Source organism: Phycodurus eques, chromosome 17 (assembly GCF_024500275.1).
Source record: "Phycodurus eques isolate BA_2022a chromosome 17, UOR_Pequ_1.1, whole genome shotgun sequence".
NCBI classification, from domain to species: domain Eukaryota; kingdom Metazoa; phylum Chordata; class Actinopteri; order Syngnathiformes; family Syngnathidae; genus Phycodurus; species Phycodurus eques.
The window spans coordinates 6780745-6807816 of record NC_084541.1 but is presented as its reverse complement, the minus strand read 5'-3'; the positions used below and the strand labels follow the sequence as shown (position 1 = coordinate 6807816).

Below are 27072 nucleotides of genomic sequence, written 5' to 3'. Positions count from 1 at the left end.
CATCCAACTGATTAATTGATCCATGTTAGGCTGGTTTTAAGTAATAGTGTACTATAAAAATATAGCATATTATAACATGTTTTGGAGAAAAAGGGAATGCTGTCATCTGGATTCCTTTATGTATTATTTAATTTATATGTTATATGATTTTAAATGGGCGGCACGGTGGGCGACTGGTTAGAGCGTCAGCCTCACAGTTCTGAGGACCGGGGTTCAATCCCCAGCCCCGCCTGTGTGGAGTTTGCATGTTCTCCCCGTGCCTGCGTGGGTTTTCTCCGGGCACTCCGGTTTCCTCCCACATCCCCAAAACATGCATTAATTGGAGACTCTAAATTTGCCGTAGGCATGACTGTGAGTGCGAATGGTTGTTTCTTTCTATGTGCCCTGCGATTGGCTGGCAACCAGTTCAGGGTGTACCCCGCCTCCTGCCACAAAAAAAAAAAAAGCTGTGTAATTTTTGATTGACCAGCAAACACTTTAAACAATCCATATTGGAGAAACTCTGAGTCCCAGAGCCACTTTTCATTTCCCATCCATCCATCCATCCATTTTCTGAGCCGCTTCTCCTCACTAGGGTCGCGGGCGTGCTGGAGCCTATCCCAGCTATCATCGGGCAGGAGGCAGGGTACACCCTGAACTGGTTGCCAGCCAATCGCAGGGCACAAACAAACAAACAACCATTCACACTCACAGTCACACCTACGGGCATTTTAGAGTCTTCAATTAATGCATGTTTTTGGATGTGGGAGGAAACCGGAGTGCCCTGAGAAAACCCACGCAGGCACGGGGAGAACATGCAAACAGAACAGGTAACAGTGTGATCATACAGTGTTTTAACTAAAGCATTCTAAAACAAATAATAATAATTGTAGTAATCCATTTTTACAATTATGTATTGTGTTTTAATAATTACAATTTACAATTGTACAATTTAATATCTCTCCCATTTACGCAGTGTCCCTGAACGCACCTCGCGCACTCGCAGCTGCTGCGTGCTTCCGTAGTTTCATTCTGAAGAGCAAAATAGGAAATGCAGCAAGTGTACAAACAGATACACACTACACACAGGTAGTTGATACACTGTATTCCAGAACTATTGTGCAGCCCGAATATATATATATATATATATATATATATATATATATATATATATATATATATATATAAATAATTCCTTTCGGATGGGGAAAGGCGACGGGAAAAGAACGCACAAGGATGAACTTCTGGGATTCGGGGTCCCGCTGGGAGAGGACGGCCCCCGCCCCAGTGTCGGAGGCTTCAACTTCCACAATAAACTGCTGGGAAGGGTCGGGGTGTCTGTCACTGGTGAATAGCTCTTTAAGGTGTTGTGAGGCCGCAGGGGTCCAATGGAATGGGGAGCTGGTGGAGGTGAGGCTGGTGAGAGGAATAGCAACCTTGCTGTAATCACGGATGAAGCATCGGTAGAAATTGGCGAAGCCAAGGAAACGTAACTCTTTGCGGGTGGAGAGAATGGGCCAGTTGACGACTGCTTGGAGGTTTGCCGGGTCTGGTTGTATCTGTCCTTTCGCAATAATATATCTCAGGAAGTGTACGGAGGAGAGGTGGAATTCACATTTCTCAGGTTTGACAAAGAGGCGGTTCTCAAGGAGACGCTGGAGGACTTGGTGGACATGATGGTAATATTCTTCGGGAGAGCGGGAGAAGATGAGGATGTCATCTAAATAGCCGAAAACAAACCGGTTCAGCATATCACGGAGGATGTCATCGATGAAGGTTTGGAAAACGACGGGGGCGTTGGTTGATCCAAACGGCATGAGCAGGTATTTGAAGTGTCGAAGGGGGGTACTGAAAGAAGTTTTCCATTCATCCCCCTCTCTAATCCGGATGAGATGGTATGCATTGCATTGATCCAATCTGCTGAATATCTGGGTGTTGCAGAGGGGTTCAAATGAGGGGTCAATAAGGGGCAGTGGGGATTTATTTTTCACGGTGATGTCATTGAGTCCGCGGAAATCGATGCAGGGGGGGAGAGTGGTATCTTTCTTCTTAACAAAGAAGAAGCCAGCCCCCACAGGGGAAGACGAGGCCGGATGAGTCCAGAAGCCAGGGAGTCATGGATATAGTCTTCCATAGCCTTTTTCTCAGGGTGGGAAAGGTTGAAGAGGTGGCTGAGGGAAGAGAGGCTCCCGGCAGGAGACCGATAGCGCAGTCATAAGGGTGGTGAGGGGGTAGTGAGATGGTAAGATCTTTACTGAAGACAAGAGAGAGGTCGTGGTATTCTTCGACACACAGGAAAGGTTGACAGGTGTGGGAGGTGGAATGGCAGAAAGAAGACAATGAGAATGGCAGAAAGGACTCCGCCCTGGTGATCGATAGGTGGGTCCACTCGATGGCGGGGTTGTGCTTCGTGAGCCAGGGGATTCCGATGACTAATGGAGTCTCAGGGGAGGGAAGGACAAAAAAGATGGATGATTTCCTGGTGTTTACTTGAGATGAGTAGAGTAGACTGAGCTGTTTTGGTGGGTGACAGGGGAGATGAGTCGCCCGTCCAGGCCTGTGACCTTTTTTGAAGAAGGTAGGGGTTTGAGAGGAAGCTGGAACTGACGTGCTAAACCCTCATGAATAAAACTGTCGTCGGCGCCGGAGTCGATGAGAGCAAGAACCGGAGTATTGCAATCAGGGCTCAAGATAAATGAGGAAACGGTCATGTGGGAAGGAAAACTTGGAGAAGTGTTAGTTTGGCTCACCACGGCGCTCTCAGTTCATGGGGAGCCTGTATTTTAGTTTCACGGAACATGTGGCAATGAAGTGTCCTTGTTGTCCACAATAGGTACATAATTGTTGGTTGAAGCTCTCACCCCTCTCTTCCGTGCTTTTTCCTGTAAGCGATTGTCTATTCGGATGGCTATCGACATTAAGTCCTCGAGTGAGGAGGGCTCGTCCCTGGCTGCGAGCTCGTCCTTGAGCTGCTCAGAAAGCTCCTTAAAAAAATACCCCTTAGCGCGGCGTCATCCCACCCACACCCACTAGAGCCCTGAGTGAGAGTAAGTAGGCGTCGTGGAGCTTCCCTGCCCTGAATGAGGTGGTCGAAGACCTTTTTAAGTTCGGCCTAAAAGGAGTTGAATGAAGCGAGTACCGGGGAGGAATTATGCCATTGCACTGTTGCCCATTTGGCAGCTTTACCGCGTAGAAGACAAATGCAACTTGGGATTGTTCAGTAGGGTAGCTCAACGGTTGCAGATTAAATACTAAGGAGCAATTTAAGAGGAATTGACCGCATGCGCCTAAGTCCCCTGAGTAGGGCTTGGGCGGAGGAACGTGAGGCTTTTTGTAGAGATGGTGGGATTGATCAGAGGCTGCGGGCTCAGAAGGAATACTCACGGGAGGGTGGCCAGAGTGCATTTCGGAAGATATGAGGGATACTTGTTGGGCGAGGGTGTTTAAAGAGTCTATAATGTCACGAAGAATGTTGTCCTGTCTACCAATATGGGTGCCTTGGTGGGTAAGCGCTTCCCTTAATGCTTCCGGGGTTGTTCGGTCCATGATGTCCAGAGTATTCTGTCCCGATACACTCGTATCAATGTTGACTGGACTCAGAAGCAGACGGAGGCAAGGAAGTAGTGGAAAATGGTTTATTAATAATCCAGTTCAGGGTAAATTTCTCCAAGGCGTAATGGTGGACCGTCGGGACAAGGAACATGTAGGAAGCGGGGTCTGAGCACGTGGGAGAGTTTGGTGGCGTGACTGGAGCGGACAGCTCCAGTCACATGCACGGAAGGAGCACCGGAGATGAAGAAGAACACAAGGAGGTAAGTGCGATTGCACGAAGTCGAGTAATTTACAACAAGATTGCGAGAGTCGACCTGTGTAACACAATTGAGCGATAATAGTCTGGTGGTGGAATCCTGGATCTGGCAGGCTTATATGCAGGCAATGATGAGTGCTGATTGAAGACAGGGGCACGGCCATGGTGATGCTGATTGCTGGGGTGAGAGAGAGAGAGAGAGAGAGAGAGACAGAGAGATAGGCAAGGCGCAAGGCGCCACTCAAGCTCCAAAGGAGGAACTGCAGGGCACAGATCATGACATCACAGGCTTGATGCAGTTTTAGCAAACAAATGATTTGCAACTAAATGCACTCTAAGTTTATCTATTCCAAAACCTTTACTCCCCTAAAAATAAATACTGATGTGTACTAAGCTTTGTATCAGATGCAGATGTAAATACCGTCCAAAGAAATGACAAACTGCTTATCACTGTGTAATTGCTGGATCTGGAAATAAGCAACTGATGTCTAACAAATTCAACATACCAAATGAATAGATTATAATTTAATGTTCTTTTCTCTGTTTGATCTATGGGCTAGTGGATTTAGTAATTGTTTTTTCTGTGCGGGGCAGTAAACACAAAGCATATTGACAAGCTGTTACTAAAGCAGCATTGATCCCCCTGACCCAGACTGAGTGCTCCCAGGCACAGACCTGTTTTGATGTTAGCCAGCTATCTCAATAAAACACACAGCTAGTGTGGACAATCCCCATTTGAATGTGACATTCAATAAATAACCATGTATTTCCATGACAGATCTAGAAAGTTATTCATCTGAAAACTCAGTAGCAATTTATGGACGGTCACTATGTAAAGGGGTCTGGTGAAGTTTGTCAAGGAAGTACAGTTCGGAAAGGCACGCCCTGATCTGGTTCACGTTTCCACAGGGTGTGCAAGGCAAGATGCCGAACTCGGGAAATATGAGTATTACACATCCATCCATCCATTTTCTGAGCCGCTTCTCCTCACAAGGGTCGCGGGAGTGCTGGAGCCTATCCCAGCTATCTTCGGGCAGCAGGCGGGGTACACCCTGAACGGGTTGCCAGCCAATCGCAGGGCACATACAAACAAACAACCATTCACACTCACATTCATACCTACAGGCAATTTAGAGTCTTCAATGAATCTACCATGCATCTTTTTGGGATGTGGGATGAAACCGGAGTGCCCGGAGAAAACCCACGCAGGCACGGGGAGGACATGCAAACTCCACACAGGCGGGGCCGGGAATTTAACCCCAATCCTCAGAACTGTGAGGCGGATGCTCTAACCAGTCGTTCACCGTGCCGCCACTATGACACATTGTAACCCAAAACAAACAAAAGGAACCAATGGAGAAAAACAGTATATCAAGTCTGTTTCCACTGTGGCTAAAAACTCTAACTGTTCCAGTCCGGCTCTGGACTAAAAGCAAACTAGTGGTTGGAAGGATGCCAGTCTGCTTTGTGGCTAGTGTTGAGGTGCCCTTGTACACTGATCCCAGCTCGCCAGCCCAAGAAGTGCAGCACGGATGATAGGGTAACAATGACTTATTTTCATTGTTTCTGTGACAGTGACAATGAAGTTCTATTGAAATGTATTGTATTGTATTCTATTCAATTCTATTTTGTTTTTGCACCCCTTACAGTGTGACATCTTTCCTTGCATGCCTGCATGTGTGTGGTTTTCTTTTCTGTGTGGTGTGCAACACGAAATGCAAAGTGTGAGTTGAATTTCCCCTTAACAGATAACAATGATTATAATAAATAAACAAAGATGACATGTTACATTAGTTAGTGGATGATTTCATTTCATACTGACAGTTAATGTCAGAAAAAGAAGCGTGAGGGACATTTAAATTTGTCATTAACGATTAAAAAGAAAAGTCGGTTTTAAAGAGAAATTAATTGTTTTTAATGGATTAATACTGATTGGTTAAACGTACGTCAATTAAGAGTGTTATTTAAAACACGCCTGCACAGTTATTTAAGGTTTTTTGATTGTGACAGTTTGTACTCTGCAGCTAATTATTCAGCATATAATGAAAAATGAGAAATTTTGTTTTGAAAACCAGGTGAATCGAACAGATAGCAATCAAGCTTGGAGGCCCCAGTCTAGATCCTGAAAGTAGATTTGATAAAAATAAAATAAAATGGAATACATTCAATTTCACGTTTCAAAGACTCAAAGGGGGAAAACAAATACTCCATTCTATTAACACCTCTGGACCTTTGGTTAGCTTTTTTTTCACTCTGATGATAGCCTTGACTAAGTCAAAGATACGTGAGAGAGACAGCTGTGAGTGAGTAAAACAAGTTTCGGCCAGATCTCTTTTGACATCAACTAAGTCCCATGAAAGAAGGATCATCAGATGTCTACTTAGACAACACATTCATATTTTTATAATGTATTCAGGGTGGTGAGTCTAAACTAGTAAACTAAAGTAGGCAATCCATTTACCTATATTAGAAAGGTTTGCTCACTGATGTGCGATTGGTTGCCAGGCAATGAACATTAGTGCTGCCCATTGATGATTTATGGGTGAGAGGGCTTTGTTGGTACTTAATGGCAGCAAAGGTTGTCATGCATAAGCTCATTGAACTGGTATGTACTGTACATGCAATTTAAGTGGCCTGATCACAATAGGAAAATAGGCCATTGTGTTGGCATAATCAGGACGCACTACACGTGGTATGCTACAGTATGTATTTTATCAATGTGAATGGAAATGTTGTTCGTCATGTTACCCCTGGAGTCATCGAAGAAATATGCCATGTTTCAGTATGTTTTAATGTTCCACGGTATTTTTTTTAAATAACTTTATTGAACATATACAAACATTTAAAAACAAGACTGGTTATTTCAAAAAATAAAAACAGAAGAAGAAAACAAAGACAAAACAAGATGCAACCAAACCAAACCAAAAAATAAAAAAATAAATAGAAGAAAGCAGTAGATTTTATCCTTCAATACCACTGTACATGTTAAATCGGAATAGGAAGAAGGAAACACTTTTCTGGTCCTACCCCTGCCTGAGTACAGATTGGACTTTGATAATAAGAATAATGAAATAGGAACGTTACTCTATATATACTCTAGTTATTCAAAATAACGAGTCCATGTAAGGGAATAGTCAAGCTAACAAAACAAAGATTCATCATCATCAAAGTTTTGTTTATACCTGATTTGTATATATATTTTTTATCACTCTTGTTTTAAACAGAATAAGGGACCTACATGTTCTCAGTTCATTTTTATAGTCATTCCACAACTCCTGTAGCAGAGACACATCTTTCATTTTATATTTGTTTTTGTTTTAGATTTGTTGAATACACCTGTTCCACTCCTATTGTAACAACTCTCTCATTTCAAATTATTGACATGGGAAAGTGTTGATCCAGGAGAAGGAGAATCACCCCTGAACAAATCTTTTCTACTAAAAGGGAGACTGGAGAAGTCGCAGCAGACAGACACCTTAAAACTAAATGTGACACGCCTACATTAGGTGGTGGGTGATGATGAGGGTCAAGTGTCCAAGCGAAAAAACAAACTTTAATGTGATTTATATTTGATAGAGGCGGCACGGTGGAGACTGGTTAGAGCGTCAGCCTCACAGTTCTGAGGACCCGGGTTCAATCCCCAGCCCCGCCTGTGTGGAGTTTGCATGTTCTCCCCGTGCCTCCGTGGGATTTCTCCGGGCACTCCGGTTTCCTCCCACATCCCAAAAACATGCATTAATTGGAGACTCTAAATTGCCCTGTAGGCATGACTATGAGTGCAAATGGTTGTTTGTTCCTATGTGCCCTGCGATTGGCTGGCAACCAGTTCAGGGTGTACCCCGCCTCCTGCCCGATGACAGCTGGGATAGGCTCCAGCACACCCGCGACCTAAGAAGACTGAAAAAGTTAAGGAATGCTCATCAAACACCTGTTTGGAACATCCCACAGCTGACCAGGCTAATTGGGAACAGCTGGCTGCCATGATTGGGTATAAAATGAGCTTCCCTGAATTGCGCTGTCATTCACAAGCAAAGATGGGGTGAGGCTCACCTCTTTGCGAACAAGTGCGTGAGAATATAGTCGAACAGTTTAAGGACAATGTTCCTCAATGTACAATTGCAAGGAATTTAGGGATTTCAACATCTACGGTCCATAATATCATCAAAAGGTTCAGAGAATCTGGAGAAATTACTGCATGTAAGCGGCAAGGCTGAAAACCAACATTGAATGCCCGTGACCTTCGATCTCTCAGGCGGCACTGCATCAAAAACCGAAATCAATGTGTAAAGGATATCACCACATGGGCTCAGGAACACTTCAGAAAACCAATGTCAGTAAATACAGTTAGTTGCTACATCCGTAAGCGCAACTTGAAACTCTACTATGCAAAGCAAAAGCCATTTATCAACAACACCCAGCAATGCCGCCGGCTTCTCTGGGCCCGAGCTCATCTAAGATGGACTGATGCAAAGTGGAAACGTGTTCTGTTGTCCGATGAGTCCACATTTCAAATTGTTTTTGGAAATTGTGGAGGTCGTGTCCTTCAGGCCAAAGGGGAGAAGATGGACGCAAAGTTCAAAAGCCAGCATCTGTGATGGTATGGGGCTGTGTTCGTGCCAATGGCATAGGTAACTTACACATCTGTGAAGGCACCATTAATGCTGAAAGGTACATACAGGTTTTGGAGAAACATATGCCGCCAATCCAAGCAACGTCTTTTTTTTCATGGACGCCCCTGCTTATTTCAGCAAGACAATGCCAAACCACATTCTGCACGTGCGGGTACTAGACTGGCCTGCCTGCAGTCCAGACCTGCCTCCCATTGAAAATGTGTGGCGCATTATGAAGCGTAAAATACGACAACGGGGACCCCGGACTGTTGAAAAGCTGAAGCTGTACATCAAGCAAGAATGGTAAAAAATTCCACCAACAAAGCTTCAACAATTAGTGTGCTCAGTTCCCAAACGTTTATTGAATGTTGTTAAAAGAAAAGGTGATGTAACACAGTGGTAAACATGACCTTGTCCCAGCTTTTTTGGAACGTGTTGCAGCCATAAAATTCCAAGTTAATTATTATTTGCTAAAAACAATAACGTTTATCAGTTTTAACATTAAATATCTTGTCTTTGAAGTGTATTCAATTAAATATAGATCAAACATGATTTGCAAATCATTGTATTCTGTTTTTATTTATGTTTAACACAACGTCCCAACTTCGTTGGAATTGGGGTTGTATAAACATCACAAAGAAATAGATAAACTTTACTTCCTTTACTTTAGTTTTTTTTCTTAAATTTACATTAGTGGTTATGACTGCAGAGATGCCAACCTATATAAATTAACTTCCATCGGAATTTGTCTGGCTTTCCATATTTTTTACATTATGTCAACAACATTAATGCAGGACAGATATTGCAGTATATTATCTATCATTTTCAACACTACTTATCCTGGTTAGGGTCACAGACTACGCCCTAAACTGGTCGACAGTCAGTCGCAGGGTGTTCATCACTTCACCTTTTGGTAGCAGCAAACCACTTTAACATGCCCAGTCCACAGTACCTGTTCACAAAGCGAACACAAAAACACAAGCACATCAACTGCCACCACGATCATGATGTGACCCATGGCGTTGTTTTGTTTATGACAAAGGTTTGGGATTCTGTAGCGTGATCCCCGTTTTCCATATCGAGCATAAATAAAATATCGATCGAATCGAGCTTCTCAATATATCGCCCAGCACTACTCTGACCACACATAATGATTTCTGTTATTATGTTACATTTGTCATCATTTCAAAACCCTCCATTCATTTTCTATACAGCTTACCCTGTTCAGCGTCCTGGTCAGCTGAAGCCAATCCCAGTGAAGGGTAAGAAACCGTCTCAGGCTGTGTGACAAGAAATAGAGTTCGCCCGGGGAAAGCTTGTCAGAGAGTGACGGAGAAGGCTGTGACAGAGTGCAAAATAAACAGCTAAAGTAGTTCTTGCACTTGGGTGTTGGCGACCAAATGACTATCTGGAAGCACTTTTCCTCTTATTCGCTCAGGTTCGAACCATCAGGTGGTCGTTAAAGTATGCTAGTTATTGGAGTATACGTAGGAGGTCCGCTCACCTGTTTTACAGATTTGGTACGTGACGTCACTTAACGTTTCGCATAAAGCGGGTTATATTAAATATGATTAAAGATGACTATGGCATGCTAAAGTTTACTTGAACTAGGTTTACAACCTTTTAAAATGTAAATGACCCTGCGTACACCCAAATCAAGACTACATAAATGCTTGACGCTACAGGTCATAATCAAGTATTCAGCTTTAATGAGGTTGTGTGTGTATGGTTGTGCTCCTTCTATATCAGAAGAAGAAGAAGAACAATCATCTTTCTTGGCATGAACATGCATGGATGCACACAAAATTTGTTCTCTGCATTTTACACATCACAGTTAAACACACAGAGGGATATTAATCTAAAATTGAAAAAGGTCCAGATCGAGAAAACCTCTTTGAACAAAGTTCCGGAAGATCATAGTATCTATTTATTGTGATATACCGGTATATTTAAGTAGCCTAGTCGTTGTATCTACATCTGCTTGTAATCAGTATCTTAGTCAAATCAAATGAATTCAAAATTCTAATTAAAAAAAAACTACTTATAATTTATTATTATCAAGTAACACAGAACTAAACAAATATATACGATTGTTGATATGTATTGTTGTGCTAATAAGTTTACATACTCTCGCAGAATTTGTGAAGTATTATTTTTAATGACAGATGACTGAACAAGGACCATCTCATTAATTTCTTTATTGTTATGTTTTTTTTTAATGATTGTGCTTTTTGAAATGCCTTATAGTTTTATTTTAGTCCCATTAAAAATGAAATGAAATGTTTTTTGGCTGATCCTTCATGTTTTCTAGAATGGTACACACTATAAATTCGGCCAAGGTAATCAAATTTATAAGCCTAACTGTATAATGTTCTCTCCTTTACGAAGTAAAAGTAGCGCTGCATTACAAAATTAGACCAAATAAATAAACATTTTAAATTATACATGTTAAAATAAAGTGCTTAACTTCAGAAAAATAAAGACAAAGTTTGAGTTTCCCCTTTTCTGTTTAGCATCTCGACACAACCGGGAGCGCAGCTGCGTGGTTTTTTCAAGGGGTAGATGCAGCCATCCCAGACTGAAAGTCGCACCCCCACCCTCGTGTTTTTCAAGGAAGATAAAGTTTGATCACCACCACCCCCCACCCCACTGAACACAACAGTGAAGTCTCAAAGAATTTTATATATTTTAACGATCCTTAACAATTGAACAGTTTTCGAGGTTTTGCTCAAAACCTTGTTTTGTTTCATAATAATCTTTCACGTATTCACTTTTAATACCGTAAGTATGAAGTTAGTGGGAAGTAGAGTATAAAATAAAATTACTCTGGCTGTTCCATTTGAACAGAACAGAATCAGTGACAAAGGGCAGCCTTGGCGGAGTACAACCCTCACCGGAAACGAGTCCGACTTACTGCCGGATATGCGGACCAAACAGCCCAGCTGCCCTTTGTCACCGATTCTGTTCATAACTTTTATGGACAGAATTTCTAGGCGCAGCCGAGGCGTATTGGGGGTCCGGTTTGGTGGCCTCAGTATTGCATCTCTGCTTTTTGCAGATGATGTGGTTCTGTTGGCTTCATCAAGCCGTGACCTCCAACACTCATTGGAGCAGTTTGCAGCCGAGTGTGAAGCGGCTGGGATGAGAATCAGCACCTCCAAATCTGAGACCATGGTCCTCAGTCGAAAAAGGGTGGCGTGCCCTCTCCAGGTCGGGGATGAGATTCTGCCCCAAGTGGAGGAGTTCAAGTATCTTGGGGTCTTGTTCACGAGTGAGGGAAGAATGGAACGGGAGATCAACAGGCGGATCGGTGCAGCGTCTGCAGTCATGCGGACTTGGTATCGATCCGTTGTGGTAAAGAAGGAGCTAAGCCGAAAGGCGAAGCTTTCGATTTACCGGTCGATCTACGTTCTTACCCTCACCTATGGTCACGAGCTGTGGGTCGTGACCGAAAGAACGAGATCCCGGATACAAGCGGACGAAATGAGTTTCCTCCGCAGGGTGTCCGGGCTCTCCCTTAGAGATAGGGTGAGAAGCTCGGTCATCCGGGAGCATCTCAGAGTAGAGCCGTTGCTCCTTCACATCGAGAGGAGCCAGATGAGGTGGCTGGGGCATTCGGATGCCTCCCAGACGCCTCCCCTGTGAGGTGTTCCGGGCACGTCCCACCGGGAGGAGACCCCGGGGACGACCCAGGACACGCTGGAGAGACTACATCCTTCGGCTGGCCTGGGAACGCCTCGGGATCCCCCCCGGAAGAGATGGATGAAGTGGCTGGGGAAAGGGAAGTCTGGGCATCCCTGCTAAAGCTACTGCCCCCGCGACCCGACCTCGGATAAGCGGTAGAAGATGGATGGATGGATGGATGGATGTTCCATTTGAATTTTTGGGGAGAGCGCCATTTTTTCCAATTTACTCTTTCTTTATCGGCCGTTTTCTTATCGTTATCCCTTTCTGCATATTTTACTCAACTTCCACGCTGAGTTTCTTTCTCTCTCCCCCGCTCCGTCTTTCATTGTCTGTCTGTCTAATCTAGACGCTGATGCACACTTGATTGGCTGAGTAACGTCATGTGGTATGGCTTAACTCATATATATATGTTTTTAAGACATCACCATTTTCTCAAGAAATATAATTCTAAAGGTCCTATTGACATGAATATTTTTGTCAAAAATGTCTCGGTAGATTTGCCTATTCATCCTCGCTTCAATAATGTGAAGTACACCAGTACCATTTGCTGAAAAGCAGCCCCACACCATCATGTTCCCACCTCCGAACTTCAATGTTGGTATGTCACCGCCCAACGCGGGCTGCCGCGGAGTTACGAAATGTGCAGTGCGTTCGCTTAAAACATACGGTAGCATGCATGCACGCTAAAACAATGTTTTTAAAAAGGCAGCGGGAGCAAAACTGACTTCGGTTGTACTTTATTGAAGTGTTTAACAATGTACTCACGTTATTTTTTGATCAATCCTCATCCACAAATCCATCAAAGTCCTCATTTTCTGTATCCGAAATGAACAGCTGGCCAAGTTCTCCAACAAAAACGCCAGGTTCTCGTCATTGTCAGAGTCAGTCTCGTTGCCGGGGGGTTGTTCAGCAATGATGCCGGCTTTCGCGAAAGCTCGGACAACAGTCAAAGCAGATGCCTTAGCCCAGGCATCCACAATCCATTCACATATGGTGGCATAACTCCCCCGGCGTTGCCTCCCAGTCTTAGTTGCACAAGGTTTTTCACAGTGGCTGTGAGATGGGCGCGCATGGAGTCAAAGATCAACAGGGACGGTGACGCGGGGAGGAAAAACATCCGGTCTCTTTACGTACACCTCACTCAGCCACTCTCTCATTTTCTCCTCGTCCATCCTGCCCTTTTGATTGGCCTTAACGATGACTTTGACTGGAAACTTCTCTCTAGGCAGCGTCTTCCTCTTAAAAATCACCATAGGTGGCAGTTTCTGTCCATTACCATGGCAACCAAGCACAACAGTAAAAGCCGACTTCTTGTGCCCCGTTGTGGGTATCGCTAACGTGGTGAGCTCCTTCTTCTTTACAGTGTGATTCCCCGGGATGTCGAAAGTGAGCGAAAGTGAGCGGCACCTCGTCCATGTTGGTGATGTGGTTTGGCCTGGATGTATTTGTCGGCAATCTTGTTAATGCAGAAGGAGCGGAAGATGGGCAGCTTTTCCTTTTAATCCGCCGGAAGTCGCTGTGCCACGGTAATCCTTGCCCGGATGGATAGATGGCGCCGTTTCATAAAACGAAAGCACCAAGACAGACCTCCATGAAAATGTTCGATTTTCATTTCTTCAGCAAGCGTTATTGCCCTCAGTCGAAAGGTGACTGTCGAGACGCTTCTCCCGGCTGTTCTTTGCTCATTAATCCATTGCTCGAGTTGGTCTTCCAACTCGGGCCACCTCGCCTTGTTTCCGCGGAAACTCAATGCCGCAAGGGCAGATCCCAAAAAAGAGGTTCTAGGTAAGAGGTCCGAACAATTTTAATTAAATGACAGAGCATGTGATGGCGAGACATACAAAACTAAAGGGACTCACAACCAGAGAGAATCAAAAAACATATAACACAGGGAGACAAGAGAAAAGGTCCGTCTGGTATAATCGTATAGTACCTAAATTTGGACGGCGGTCAGAACGGCGGCAAACACGGAGCAAAAACGAGTGAATATTCCGACGCCCACACACTGTCACGGTGCCCCCTAAAAAGGCTGATGATTACAATGCATGACAGGTGCGTCACCGATGTCAACGCCCACCTTCGCTCACCCAGACACTGCAATACAAAGAAAAACAATTTGGAACACAGGGCCATGACAAAAATATGAATAAGACTGAAGAAGAGACTTCCAGAAAGCTATCAAATGTTATGCCTGAAGAGAGAGACAATAAATATTTTATTGAGTTGATCAAAGAGGCACTTTGAGTCAGCCATTAAAGTGTTTTAGTGATATTTAGTGGCGGATGATGTCGACGCGAGTGAACTTTTTTCCCCCGATGTTTGTTTATGACGCTCGCTTACAACTGTGAGGAAAGATTCAGCTTTAAACATGTACCTGAACGGCAATAAAATACAAGCCTTTGGTGTTCTTTTTTTTTTTACAACAACTACAGTGCCGTGAAAACCTATTTCCCCCCTCCTCAAATTCGTATTATTTTGCATAGCGTCCCCACTTGAATGTTTAAGATCACCAAACAAATGTAAATATAGTACATGGTACTATACAACTTACAGCACTTACAAAACAGAGACGAAAAGTAGCCGGTGGTAGGCATACAAGACAGACACAGAAGAAGCAAAAGACTAGCACAATGCTAAGGGAAAGGACATTAGCAAGCCACAGCATTTTCAATCGGATCACACCAAGTCATCCAGGTCCTAAAGTAAGAAAGTAGTCCCAGACTTTAACAGCACAATGTTTGACTGTTGGTTTGTTCTTTTTCTGAAATGCTGTGTTAAATTTACGTCAAATGTAATGAGACACACACTTTCCAAAAACCTCAACTTTCGTCTCGTCAGTCCAAAGAAGTCTCCCAAAAGTCTTGGGAATCATTCAGTTTTTTGTTTTTTTTCCCCCCCTGGCAAATGTAAGCTGCACCTTTATGTTCTTCTTGGTCAGCAGTGGTTTTCACCTTGGAACTCGGACATGAATGCCAGTCTCTTCCTTATTGTGGAGTCATGAACACTGACCTTAATTGAGGCTAGGGAGCCCTAGTCTTTCGATGTCGTGCTTGGTTCCTTTGTGACCTGTGCTCTTGCGATAATTTTTGTAGGCTGACCACTCCTGGGAAGGTTCGCCACTGTTCCATGTTTTCTGTATTTGTGTATAATGTTTCTCACCATGGCTTGCTTGAGTTCTGAAACTATATAAATATATATATGTTGTTTTTTATAGCACGGCCGTGCTGGAGCCTATCCCAGCTATCTTCGGGCGGGAGGCGGGGTACACCCTGAACTAGTCGCCAGCCAATCGCAGGGCACAGGTAAACAAACAACCATTCGCGCACCTATTCACACCGAAGGGCAATTTAGAGTCTTCAATGATACTACCACGCAGGTCTTTGGGATGTGGGAGGAAACCGGAGTGCTTTGCTTGTGTTTAGTATTTAGTTCCCTGGTTTCTTTTAGTCCTTGTCGGTTCATTGTCGTTTACAGTGTGCTACTGAAAGTCATGTCTCATGTTTTGTTTTATGCTGTGGTGAGTTTTCAACCTAGTTTTTCTTTGTTACTTTGTTAATTTAGTATTTAGTTTTCCATGGGCCTTGTTTGCCTATTTTGAAAATAAACCCTTTTTAGAGATTTATCCTGCTTTTCCCGCCTGCTTTGCTGCTTTGGGGTCAGTGTCGCAAACCTTGAGAGATTAGACAGATGAGGCACCCAATACTGTACTTGGGTAGGCTACATACCAATAAACTACAACTATACTTTAGTTTTATTTGTAATTCATGTACCTCTTCCAAGGTATGAGCCATACAGACAAAAATCATCCATCCCTTCTCAATACCGCTTATACTCTTCAGGATCGCTGAAGCCTATCCCAGCTGACTTTGGGCAAAAGGTGGATTACACCCTGGTCGCCAGTGAGTCGGCCGAAGTCAGCTGTGATAGGTGCCAGCGCACCTGCGACCCGAGTGAGGATAAGCAGTTCGGAAAATGAAAAATATTTGTTTTCATATTCAACAGAATAATTGAACACCAGAAGCTGGTGCTTTTCGGGCTCTCGCAAGCCATATCATATTCTTGTTGTTGACAACAAGAAAACAATTACATAACGCTATTGATGGAGAATACAGTATCTTGGTTTTTACAACGTGTCATCATCTGCGGAGGCTGGAAAAAAAGAAATAAAGCGCTTATTTTGACAAAGAAGAGAGTGCAGATATGGTTTCAAATGTATGAAGTAAAAATAAAGTCATCAGAAAAAAAGTGTTCATGTAAAGTACAGGTCGGAAGTATTTGTACACTGGAAAGAAAAAAAACATTTGAACATGTACATTGTTTGCACATGGTTAAAATGTGGTAAAGAGGGGAAATTGTATCAGTTTACCGCTTTTTCTGTGTATTCCCACCACTGATATGTGGTTGACTGGTGACCATCTAGGGTGTACGTAATCGCTCCCCCAAACCTCACCCTGGGATAGGCTCGAGCTCACAAACGCTTAGCAGGATAAGATGTAAAAAAAAACAACAACAAACAAACAATAAAAAAAAAAAACAGGTCTTGGTTGGTTGGATTTGTGTTCGGTCCTGATTCAATTTCCATTTCTGATGGCGGAACTACCACAAAAAAATATCAACACTATCAATCAAAACAGTCCAGCAATGATCATAATTCTAAATATATTACACCCTGAACTGGTTGCCAGCCAATCGCAGGGCAAGTCCAGCAATTAGTGTTTTTTTTTTTTTAATCAAAATGTTCCAAAATACACAATCAATCTGAAATGTGCTTATACTGGACTCGACCAAACAAATAATCATTGATAAATTTTGTTTTTTGTTTTTTTTGTGCACTTCCTGGTCACTGCCCCAAGAGCCCCCCTCCAGAGCAAAAGGTAGCAGGTTATGATGTATAAACAGGCTGATGGGAACGACCACATGCATTTCAAGCTGTCCATATTTAGACATATCTAGGTTGCATAGCTGACGCACAGTTTTTGAAGTGCATCAAACAGCATGAATCATCGAGAATTACCATATTCCTGCGCTGCAAAGTCAGTAGCAGTGTTTGTGAAAAAAAACATTTGAACATTTTATGAATGCTAAGTGAACATTTGACTCAATGTCAACAAATTGATTTCACTGAGCAATGATTAACAGGAGGTTTCCGCTCATACTATTGCGCAGGATGATGCTGCAAAGGCAACACAAGCCAACCCACCTTGAAACCGCTTCCTCTCGTGTTGCATTAAAGGTCTCATGGAAATCATAGGATCAGTGTCAATCTCTCGGGAGCAAACGCTTCCTTCATGTGCAGCCTTTAAGGTGTCGTACCAACAACAACAAAATAACAATAATCTTTATACTTCAATTCATGTATAAGTGTTCGTCCGTTCGTTCTGTTCTACGATGGATATTTAGCCTCTAGTACAGGATATGTTACATTTGTGTTTTACTTGGTAATTTGCTGAACATACATACTGTGTCTTTAATGCGTGCAGGATAATCATATTTTATAACATGTCCACACGGTTACTGTTAGTAATTAGACCTTTAAAATGCCTTGTCGTCATTGCGATAATTTGTTCAGTTGGAGTTCCAGAAACTGAGTCGATGTAAAACAGTTGAACGCCTCACACCGGCACCCAAACTGACACCGCAGCTAACCAATCAACGATCGTATTACCCCCGCAACCGCCAATGAGGGACGAGCGAAGGAGGGTCTCGCGGTGACCTAACGATTGTTGCTCGGTCTCCAAGAGTGGTTTGCTGTGGTCCCATTGGCGCAGGTGATCCGTGTCGGGATGAGAGAGAGGAGAGAGTGGCGGCGAGGGGAAGAGAGGTGAAAGCTCGGATGGAGAAATGTCCAGGCAGGGCTAGGTTTGAATTCAGAAAGGGTACCGGCCGCCTCCAACCTCCTCTGGAACACTCGACGATGAGAGCTTCACCGAAAGGGGCACTTTGAGATACGATGAGGTTCATTTCCGCTCGGGAATAGTACTATGATTTGGTATGTGGCCACTTTGATAGCAAGTGTATTCAGCACCCGAGGAACAGCCGCTCAAGGTGAGTCGAAGCACGTTAGCTTTTAAGTACCGGCGACTTCTGCTGATAGTTTAACCCTTGAATTGCTTGAATTTGATGTAGGGCAGGTATTTATTTGATTGGAGACGTCTCTGTATTTAAAATGTCGTACTTTACAAGTTGGTTAATCGCTGCACCTGTGTGGAGTCGACCCGTCTAGTGCATTATACTCCAACCGAGCATCTTCAAAGAGAGTGTGTGGTGCAAAAAAAATAATAATAATAAAATTAAAAAAATGCGTTTGCTGACTCCCATACACAATTGATACACTGTTTAGCCTGCATCATCGTGGCAGTAACTCAGTGGAATTCCTGTAGAGCATTTTGCATTTTGGGTGCTTTGAGAGTTGGCTCTGCAAAAGTGGAAGGTGAGCCAGCGGTTGCAGCATGCACCTGGTTGGTGGTGATGTGCTGGGATATGATTGCATGGTGCGTTGAGAGCGCTACTACCTCCTTTGTATGTGTGCGCGCATGTGAGCTCGATGTAACAGTCACACTGCTGCTTCTCATTAAATCAGGGAAACCAGAACTTTAAAAAAAAAAAAAAAATTATGTCACGCTTCATGTTAAAATTGCAGGACAAACATCCTAGTTCAGTTCAGCTGTGTGTTGGTGGGATGGTTTCAATGCCTTGACCCTGACCTCTGACCTTGCATTTTCACAGTGATTGACGCAAGCCCAGTCTGCTCAAGATGAGCTTTTTAAATGAAAGTGACACGAGTGTGAGTTATCATTGTCGTTCAGAAGCACCCCAGTATTTATGCAGCACATTTATGGGAGCCCAATGAATTTGGAAATCTGGCCAAGTCACACACCGGCGGTCTCCCTTTCAGGTGTGATCCAGCCAGTCTGCACTAGACAGAGAATTGTGTATTGTACCACAGGAAACTTTCCCTCTGGGATAAACAAAATATAAAAGTGTGGTGAGAATGTAAATGTAATTTGTTAAAGTTAGAGGCAACAATTTCAACATGGGTAATAGTCTTGATAGGTCGTCTTCTTTTCATTCATCTATCTGTCTTTTATACCGCTTATCCTCACTGGGGTGGTGAGTGTACTGGAGCCGATCCCAGGTGACTTCGTGCGAGAGGCAGAGTTCACCCTGAACTAGTTGCCACATATACATTTTCTTGAATTGAATTTTTGCACTATTTCACAAAATTATTTACCTACTGTTTATTTTCATAGCCACAGTAAAGTAACACTGTAATCAACGGATACAAAAAATTAAGCTTTCCTGGTGTGCTTAGCAATGACGTACTTCCAGAAGATATAATTTGGCCAACATGTCTTAATCCTTTTGTTCAAGGTTTAGCTGAAACAAACAATCAAATAAATGAATGAATAAATAATATTGAGGTACTGTGTATATATAGTAGAGTTAAAGCAATTAATCGATTAATCAACAACTATTCAATAATCAAATGAATCGACAACAATTATGATAATTGAAAAAAGATCCCAAAATTGAAAATCCCCAAACTTTTTTTTTTTACCTGATTTGTTTAATTGAAAAAATAATCAACAGAGTAATCAATTATTGAAATAATCGTTAGTTGCTATGCATATATCGCATAGTCTTGACATAGTTGTTAGCGTCACAGTTCTGAGGTTCTAGCTTCATGTCGTAGCAGAAGCCATCCTTGTGTGGAGTTTGTATATTCTCCCTATGCTTGCATGGGTTCTCTCTGTGTACTCCTGTTTCCTCCCACTTTTGATTTAGGTTCATTGAAGACTTGAAATTGCTCATAGGTGTGAATGTGAGTGTTGTCAGTGTGAATTGTTTGTCCATATGCACTATCCCGTTGGCTGGCGACCAGTCCAGCCGCCTCTCTCCCAATGTCAGCTGTGATAGGCTCCTGCTTACTTGTGACCCAAATGATGACAATTGGTATAAAAAAAAGGATGGCTGGATGACGCACGCACGCACACACACACACAAACACACACACACACACGTAGAACTACATTATAAACCACATCAGGATAGATCAAATCTAATTCAAATAAAAAGAATAAACAAATGTAATGTTTTATCCTCACAATGAAACAGTCATGTATTGGCTACTAAATAATGGACATGCAATACAATAAGTTTCATATTTAATTTTTCCTTCATCTGGCTTCAAAATGCTCTGACTTTGTTGCAATTATGAGTAGAACTTCGTCACAAGACACCTTCTTATCTCTGTAGACCTCCATTGATAAGTAGCAATAGTGTCTTTCAAATTCATTTACAAATGACATCACCGTACACTAGGAGGATCTCTATATAAACTCTATATTTGCATGCGTTGTGCTGTGAAAATGTCTCACATCAGGTGTGAGTGAAGCATCAGTAACATAATGTTGAGTCCCAGCTACTCACCCTTCCGCTATACAGTACTTCACATTCTCAAGAGTGGCAAGTAGAGATGGAGGGATTAAACGAAGACATGAATGAATGGAGCCTATCCCAGCTATCTTTGGGTTAGATAGCTTAGGTGAAACCTGAACTGGTTTCCAGGCAAATTGCAGGGAACATATAAACAAACAACCATTCACACTCACATTCACACCTACGGACAATTTAGAGTCTTCAATTAACCTACCATGCATGTTCTTGGGATGTGGGAGGAAACCCGGAGAGTAAGTACTCGGAGAAAAGCCACGCAGGCACAGGGCGAACCTGCAAACTCCACACAGGCGAGGCCGGATTTGAACTCGGACCTCAGAACTGTGAGGCAGATGTGCTAACCAATCTTTCGCCGTGCTGCCCGAATCAATAAATTATTTAATTAAATTAATACATTTACAGTAAACACATACTGAGTGACATGAGATGTGACATACGGACATTGTCCCATGAAAAGTGACTGAAAAGCCAATGAATGATGGAGCTGGATCATACATTTAGTAGACACAAAGCTACATATTATACAACATCACAGGGGGTCTTCGGTTTATGACGGTATTGACACATGACGTTTGAAGGATACGAGGGGCACGGAATGAACTAGTCAGCACAGGGGCGTAAGAATACGTCGTCACGTGGCACGAGGCCATTATCAGTTATGACCATATTTACTGTTTTTTTATTTTATTTATTGAATGGTCCGGTAAGGCGGCACGGTGGCCGACTGGTTAGAGCGTCAGCCTCACAGTTCTGAGGACCCGGGTTCAATCCCCGGGCCCGCCTGTGTGGAGTTTGCATGTTCTCCCTGTGCCTGCGTGGGTTTTCTCCGGGCACTCCGGTTTCCTCCCACATCCCAAAAACATGCATGAATTGGAGACTCTAAATTGCCCGTAGGCATGACTATGAGTGCAAATGGTTGTTTGTTCCTATGTGCCCTGCGATTGGCTGGCAACCAGTTCAGGGTGTACCCCGCCTCCTGCCCGATGACAGCTGGGATAGGCTCCAGCACGCCCGCGACCCTAGTGAGGAGAAGCGGCTCAGAAAATGGATGGATGGATGGTCCGGTAATTTTCACGATTTATGACCCATAAGTTTTTTTCCTCCCTAACACTGTAATTAAGACTTTACTACTGCGTAGGTTAGTGATAGACTTTGTTTGGCACATTCCTTCTCACGTGCAGTTTGGGTTCTGTCACTGCCATAGTTCTGTCACTGCCAGAACTCGGTCGTAAACTGAGGACCCACTGTAGTCATGTCACAGGGTATTAAATACATGTTCTCATTGGATTGTTTCTTCTATTCTATTATATTGATTCTGCCCTTCAAAACTTGCCCACGTTATTGCAATAAGAGTTTGACATTTTCAGAGACCAAATCCCTTTAATTCCCAGCGTCCTTCATTGATAAGCTGTAGCCATTTTGTCTTTTGACGTAATTTACAAATGGACTTCCCGTTTGAGCAGAGCCATGGGAGGACGTGTGGGAGATGCTGGACGTCCTCCCTGTAGGCTGACTCGTCGTTGTCCCTAATCAGTCCTACAAGGGTAGTGTCGTCAGGAAATTTGACGATGGTGTGAATGGGAATGCAGTCATGTAAAAAGAGGGAGTAGAAGAGGGGACTGAGGGCAGACCCCTGAGGTGTCCCCATGTTCAGGATAAGAGTGGAGGAGGTGTTGTTTCCCATCCTAGCATTCTTGGGTCTGTTGCTGAGGAAGTCCAGTATCGAGGTGCACAGTGAGCTGCCGATACCCAGGTTGCTCTTCTCTGCAACCAGTTTATGGGGTACAACTATGTTGTACAAACGTCCTCACATAGGTGTTAACATTGGGCTTTACACTATTAGGATCTTTGGGGCCGATCACCGATCAGCGAGTTTAAAAAAAACGATAACCAATCACTGATCCGATCATAAGATGGAGGAATGTGTCTATTTAAATGACCTGTTCATTTACTGTATATACTTGTGTACGTAATTATATTATGAAAATTATCCATCCAACCATTTTCTGAGCTGCTTCTCCTGACTAGGGTCGCGGGCGTGCTGGTGGCTATCCCAACTATCATCGGGCAGGAGGCGTGGTACACCCTGAACTGGTTGCCAGCCAATCGCAGGGCCCATATAAACAAACAACCATTTGCACTCACATTCACACCTACGGGCAATTTAGAGTTGTCAATTAACCTACCACGCATGTTTTTGGGGTGTGGTAGGAAACCGGAGTGCCCGGAGAAAACCTACACAGGCACGGGGAGAACATGCAAACTCCACACAGGCGGGGCCGGGGATTGAACCCAGGTCCTCAGAATTGTGAGGCTGAAGCTCTAACCAGTCAGTCGTCCACTGTGCCGCCGGCCTGATTTCAATCTGATCATATTTGATTCTATTGCATTTTTTCCCCTCTTTACAGTGTCATGGTGCTTATCCGAATCCTGTATTTCTGTATTGGGATAACCCTTTTTTTTTCATGTGTTTTTTTTTCTATTTTCAAATCTCCTGTGACAGTTTGGAACCAAATGGTATTAGACTGGACCCAAAAACAGATTGAGACGGATGAAGCAGTTGGAAGGGGATTTATTGAGGGTAGCGCTGGGTCGAGAATTCCAAGGCATGGAGCGTGCAGGAGGCTGTGCAGGAGGCTGGAGCGTGAGCAGGGGAGTGAGCTAGGCAGTGTGGTTGGGGCGGGCGTCATGGCAGGAGGCACAGGAAGGCACTGGAGGAGGATAAAACCAAGTAATTACAGGCACAAGTAATAGGGGGAATTTTTCTTACAAGCAGGCGCGACGAGTTTGGCCGGTGTACTGCGGTGGTGTGAGAATACTCTGGCGCAGAAAAACTGGAACTGGCAGGTTTATTGTAAGTGCAGGCTGTGATGAGTGCTGATTAAAACCAAGTACACAGGCAAGGAGGTGATTAGTGCTGGAGAGAGAGGGGAAAAAAGAGGAACAAAGCGCCACCCACGCTCCGCAAAGGAACTACAGGGCACAGATCATGACAGTACCCCCCCCCTCAACGCACGCCCCCTGGTGTCCTTCCAGGCTTCCCAGTGTGGGAAGAGTCATCCAGGATGAATTGACGAGATATCCAGGAAAGTTCCTCCGGACCATAAGCCTCTCAGTCTACGAGGAACTGAAACCCCCTTCCCTGGTGCCGCACATCCAGGATGCATGAGGGCTAAGAGCACTGGTAGAGACAGGCTTGAGCAGAGATACATGAAACGTGGGATGGATACTAAGGGACTAGGCAAACTTTAACTGTACAGAGGTGGAATTGATGACTTTGGTAACCGGGAAAGGTCCAATGCAGCGTGGCGTGAGCTTACGTGATTCTCTTTGGAGAGGGAGGTCACGGGAGGAGAGCCACACCATCTGACCCAGCTTGTATACAGGTCTAGGGGAGCGATGAAGATCAGCCAACTACTTGTTTTCACGACCGAACAAGTGAGAGCTGCCCTGACATCCTTCCAAATCGTTCGGATCCGCCGCAGCTGCTCCCTCACCAAAGAAACACCCACCGGATGATCCTGCTCCTTAAACAGAGGGGGTTGGAAACCATAGCATCCCATGATGGTCTTGAGAGCAGAAGGTAACTTGGGAAGGGGCACGTAGTGGACACACTTAGAGAAACAATCTATGACGATAAGAATGACGGTGTTACCTTCAGAATGGGGGAGGCTGGTAACGAATTCCAAGGCAATGTGGGACCAGGGCCTGCTCGGGATAGGTAAGGCAGACCAGCTGGGGCTGATGCAAGGCTTTTCCCCGGGCACAAACGAAGGAAGCTGGGATGAACTCCCGGGTGTCTTTCGCCAGGCTGGGCAACCAGAAGTGTGCAGGAATTGGAGGGTTCGAGTGATTCTGGGAATACAGGTGAGTTCAGAGTTGTATCCCCACTGAAGTACTTCAGAGCGGGCAGAATGGGGCACGAAGAGATGGCCTGGAGGTCTGCTCTTGGGATCAGGTTGGCTCCTTTGGGCCTCCTTAAACACCCTGTTCTATCTCCCAGGTGGCAGCCCCAACAAAACAGGAGGAGGGAACGATCGGATACAGTTCAACAAAGATGGAGGGGGGTGAATAGAGGCGAGAGAGGGCGTCTGGCTTGCCGAGACCCAGGCAGAAGGAGAGGCTGAAATTGAAGCGGCTGAGGAACAGGGCCCAACGAGCTTGCCGGGGGTTTAAACGCTTAGCTGAGCGGAGGTAGGCAAGGTTTTTGTGCTCCGCACAAATAATCAGAATCAGAATCAGAATCATCTTTATTTGCCAAGTATGTCCAAAACACACAAGGAATTTGTCTCCGGTAGTTGGAGCCGCTCTAGTACAACAAACAGTCAATTTACAGAACACTTTGGGGACATAAAGACATTGACAAAAAACAATTGTGCAAAAAGATGCAGAGTCCTCTAGCACTTAGAGCAGTTCGAACGACTAATATTGCAATAGTCCGGTGCAATGACCATTGTGCAAAGGGCGCTGAGACTTCAAGGAGTGTATGCGGTTTAAAGTGACGAGTAGTGCGATCATCTGGGACAATGTCGGTTGTGCAAATGTTACAGATACTCCTCAATCAGTGTGCAAATGGAGCAGATGCTACTCTGGCATGAGTGGCCAGTATATGCAAATAGTGCAGCATGGCGAGACAACTACAGTGAGTGCACAAGTAATACATAATTGGCCCCACAGAAATGTGACAACGAACTCAAGTCAAAAAATTGCCAGCTTGTTGTAATGGAATTATAGGTTAGGTGTTTAAGAAGTTGATCGCAAGAGGGAAGAAGCTGTTGGAATGTCTACTAGTTCTAGTTTGCGTTGATCGGTAGCGCCTACCTGAATGAAAAGAGTCCCGGACCCCTCAAACCAGTGCCTCCATTCCTCCAAACAATTGCCAGTAATTCACAATTTCCCACGTCGTAGTTACATTTGGAAGGTGACAGGCGATGGGAAAAGAAGGCACAGGGGTGGAGTTTCTGGGTTTCGTGGTCTTGCTGGGAGAGGACGACCCCAGCTCCTGTCGGAGGTGTCCACCTGTCTCAGGATAGGGGCAGCGGTGAACAGTTCCTTAAGGCGTTTGAAGGGAAGCAGCAGGTGTCCAATGAAACGGGGAGCGGGTAGAGGCAAGGCTAGTAAGGGGAACGGCCCCCTTGCTGTAATCACAAATGAATCTGCGGTAGAAGTTCGCAAAACCCAGGAAGGGTTGCAGCTCCTTGCGGGTGGAGGGGATGGGCCAATTGACGACGGGATATGTGGTTGTAGTTGTCCTTTTGCAATGATGTATCCCAAAAAGTGTACAGAGGTGAAGTGAAATTCACACTTTTCAGGTTTGACAAAGAGGCGTTTTGACATAGAGGCGGTTTGACAAAGAGGCGGTTTTCCAGGAGGCGCTGAAGCACTTGGTGGACATGTTGTCGCTGTTCTTTCAGTAAGCGGGAGAAAATGAGGATGTGTTCTAGGTAGACAAAGACGAACTGGTTAAGCATATCTCAGAGGACGTCGTTGATGAACGTTTGAAAAACTGTGGGGGCGTTGGTTAACCCAAAGGGCACGACCAGATATTCAAAATGTCCAAGAGGGGTTTGAAAGGCTGTTTTCCATTCATCCCAGTCTTTAATGCGGATGAGGTGGTAGGCGTTGCGTAGGTCCAACTTGGTGAAGATCTGAGAGTCAGAGTGGTTGAAATGATGGGTCAATGAGGGGCAGCTGGGATTTGTTCTTGATGGTTATGTCGTTGAGTCCACGGAAGTCAATGCATGGTCGGGGAGTGGAATCTTTCTTCCCAGCAAAGAAGAAACCAGGCCCCAGGGGGGAGGAGGAAGGCCAGATGACTCCAGAGGCTCGGTAGTCATGGATGTAGTTCTTCATGGCAATCTTTTCAGGGGCAACTTAGGGGAGAGCAGCTCCAGGAAGGAGGTCGATGGCGCAGTCATAAGGGCGATGTGGGGGTGGCGGGGGCGGGGGGTAGAGAGATGGCCAAATCCTTATGGAAAAGCCGAGAGAGATTGTAGTATTCTTCGGGGACCAGGGAGAGATCGAGTGGTGCTGCTTGGGGCTGAGGTTCACTGGAGGTCGGGACGGCTGAGCGAAGACAGTGAGAGTGGCAAAAATGGGTCCAACCAGTAATCGATAGTGGGGTTTCTTTTAATCAGGGAAGTCCAAGGACTAATGGGGTCTCTGGTGAGGGGATGACGAACAATTGGAGGGTTTTCCGGTGGTTGCCAGAGATGAGGAGGGTGATTGATGCCGTTTGGTGAGTAACTGGAGATATGAGGCGCCCGTCCAGGGCAGTAACCTTCTTGGGGAGAGGGAGAGGTTCAAGGAATAGCTGGAGCTGACACGCCAAGCCCTCTTGAGTAAAATTGTTGTCTGCTCCAGAGTCAGTGTTGCAGTGTTGTCCAAGGATGCAAGAAGGAACGGTCATGCGAGAGAGAGAGCTTGGAGAGCTGCGAGAGCTGGGAGAGGAATTGGTCTGGCTCACCACGGTGCTCTCCGTCCGTGGGGAGCCCGGTCTTTTGGCCTTAGTGGGCAGGAGGTGATGAAATG

The 27072-nt window shown here is 44.6% G+C and overlaps 1 protein-coding gene across 5 annotated transcripts in view; it reads left to right on the top strand.

Moving 5' to 3' along the window:
- The first annotated feature begins 17829 nt into the window (after positions 1-17829).
- Positions 17830-27072, top strand: part of LOC133415664 (protein turtle homolog B-like) — a 134666-nt gene continuing 125423 nt past the window's right edge. For all 5 annotated transcript variants that reach the window (XR_009770160.1, XM_061701889.1, XM_061701888.1 and 2 more), the window contains exon 1: positions 17830-18129. Coding sequence is in view for 4 of the 5 variants with exons in the window: in XM_061701889.1 (XP_061557873.1) it covers positions 18066-18129 (64 nt within the window). In the remaining variant the exon portion in view is untranslated. The remainder of the gene's footprint in view (positions 18130-27072) is intronic.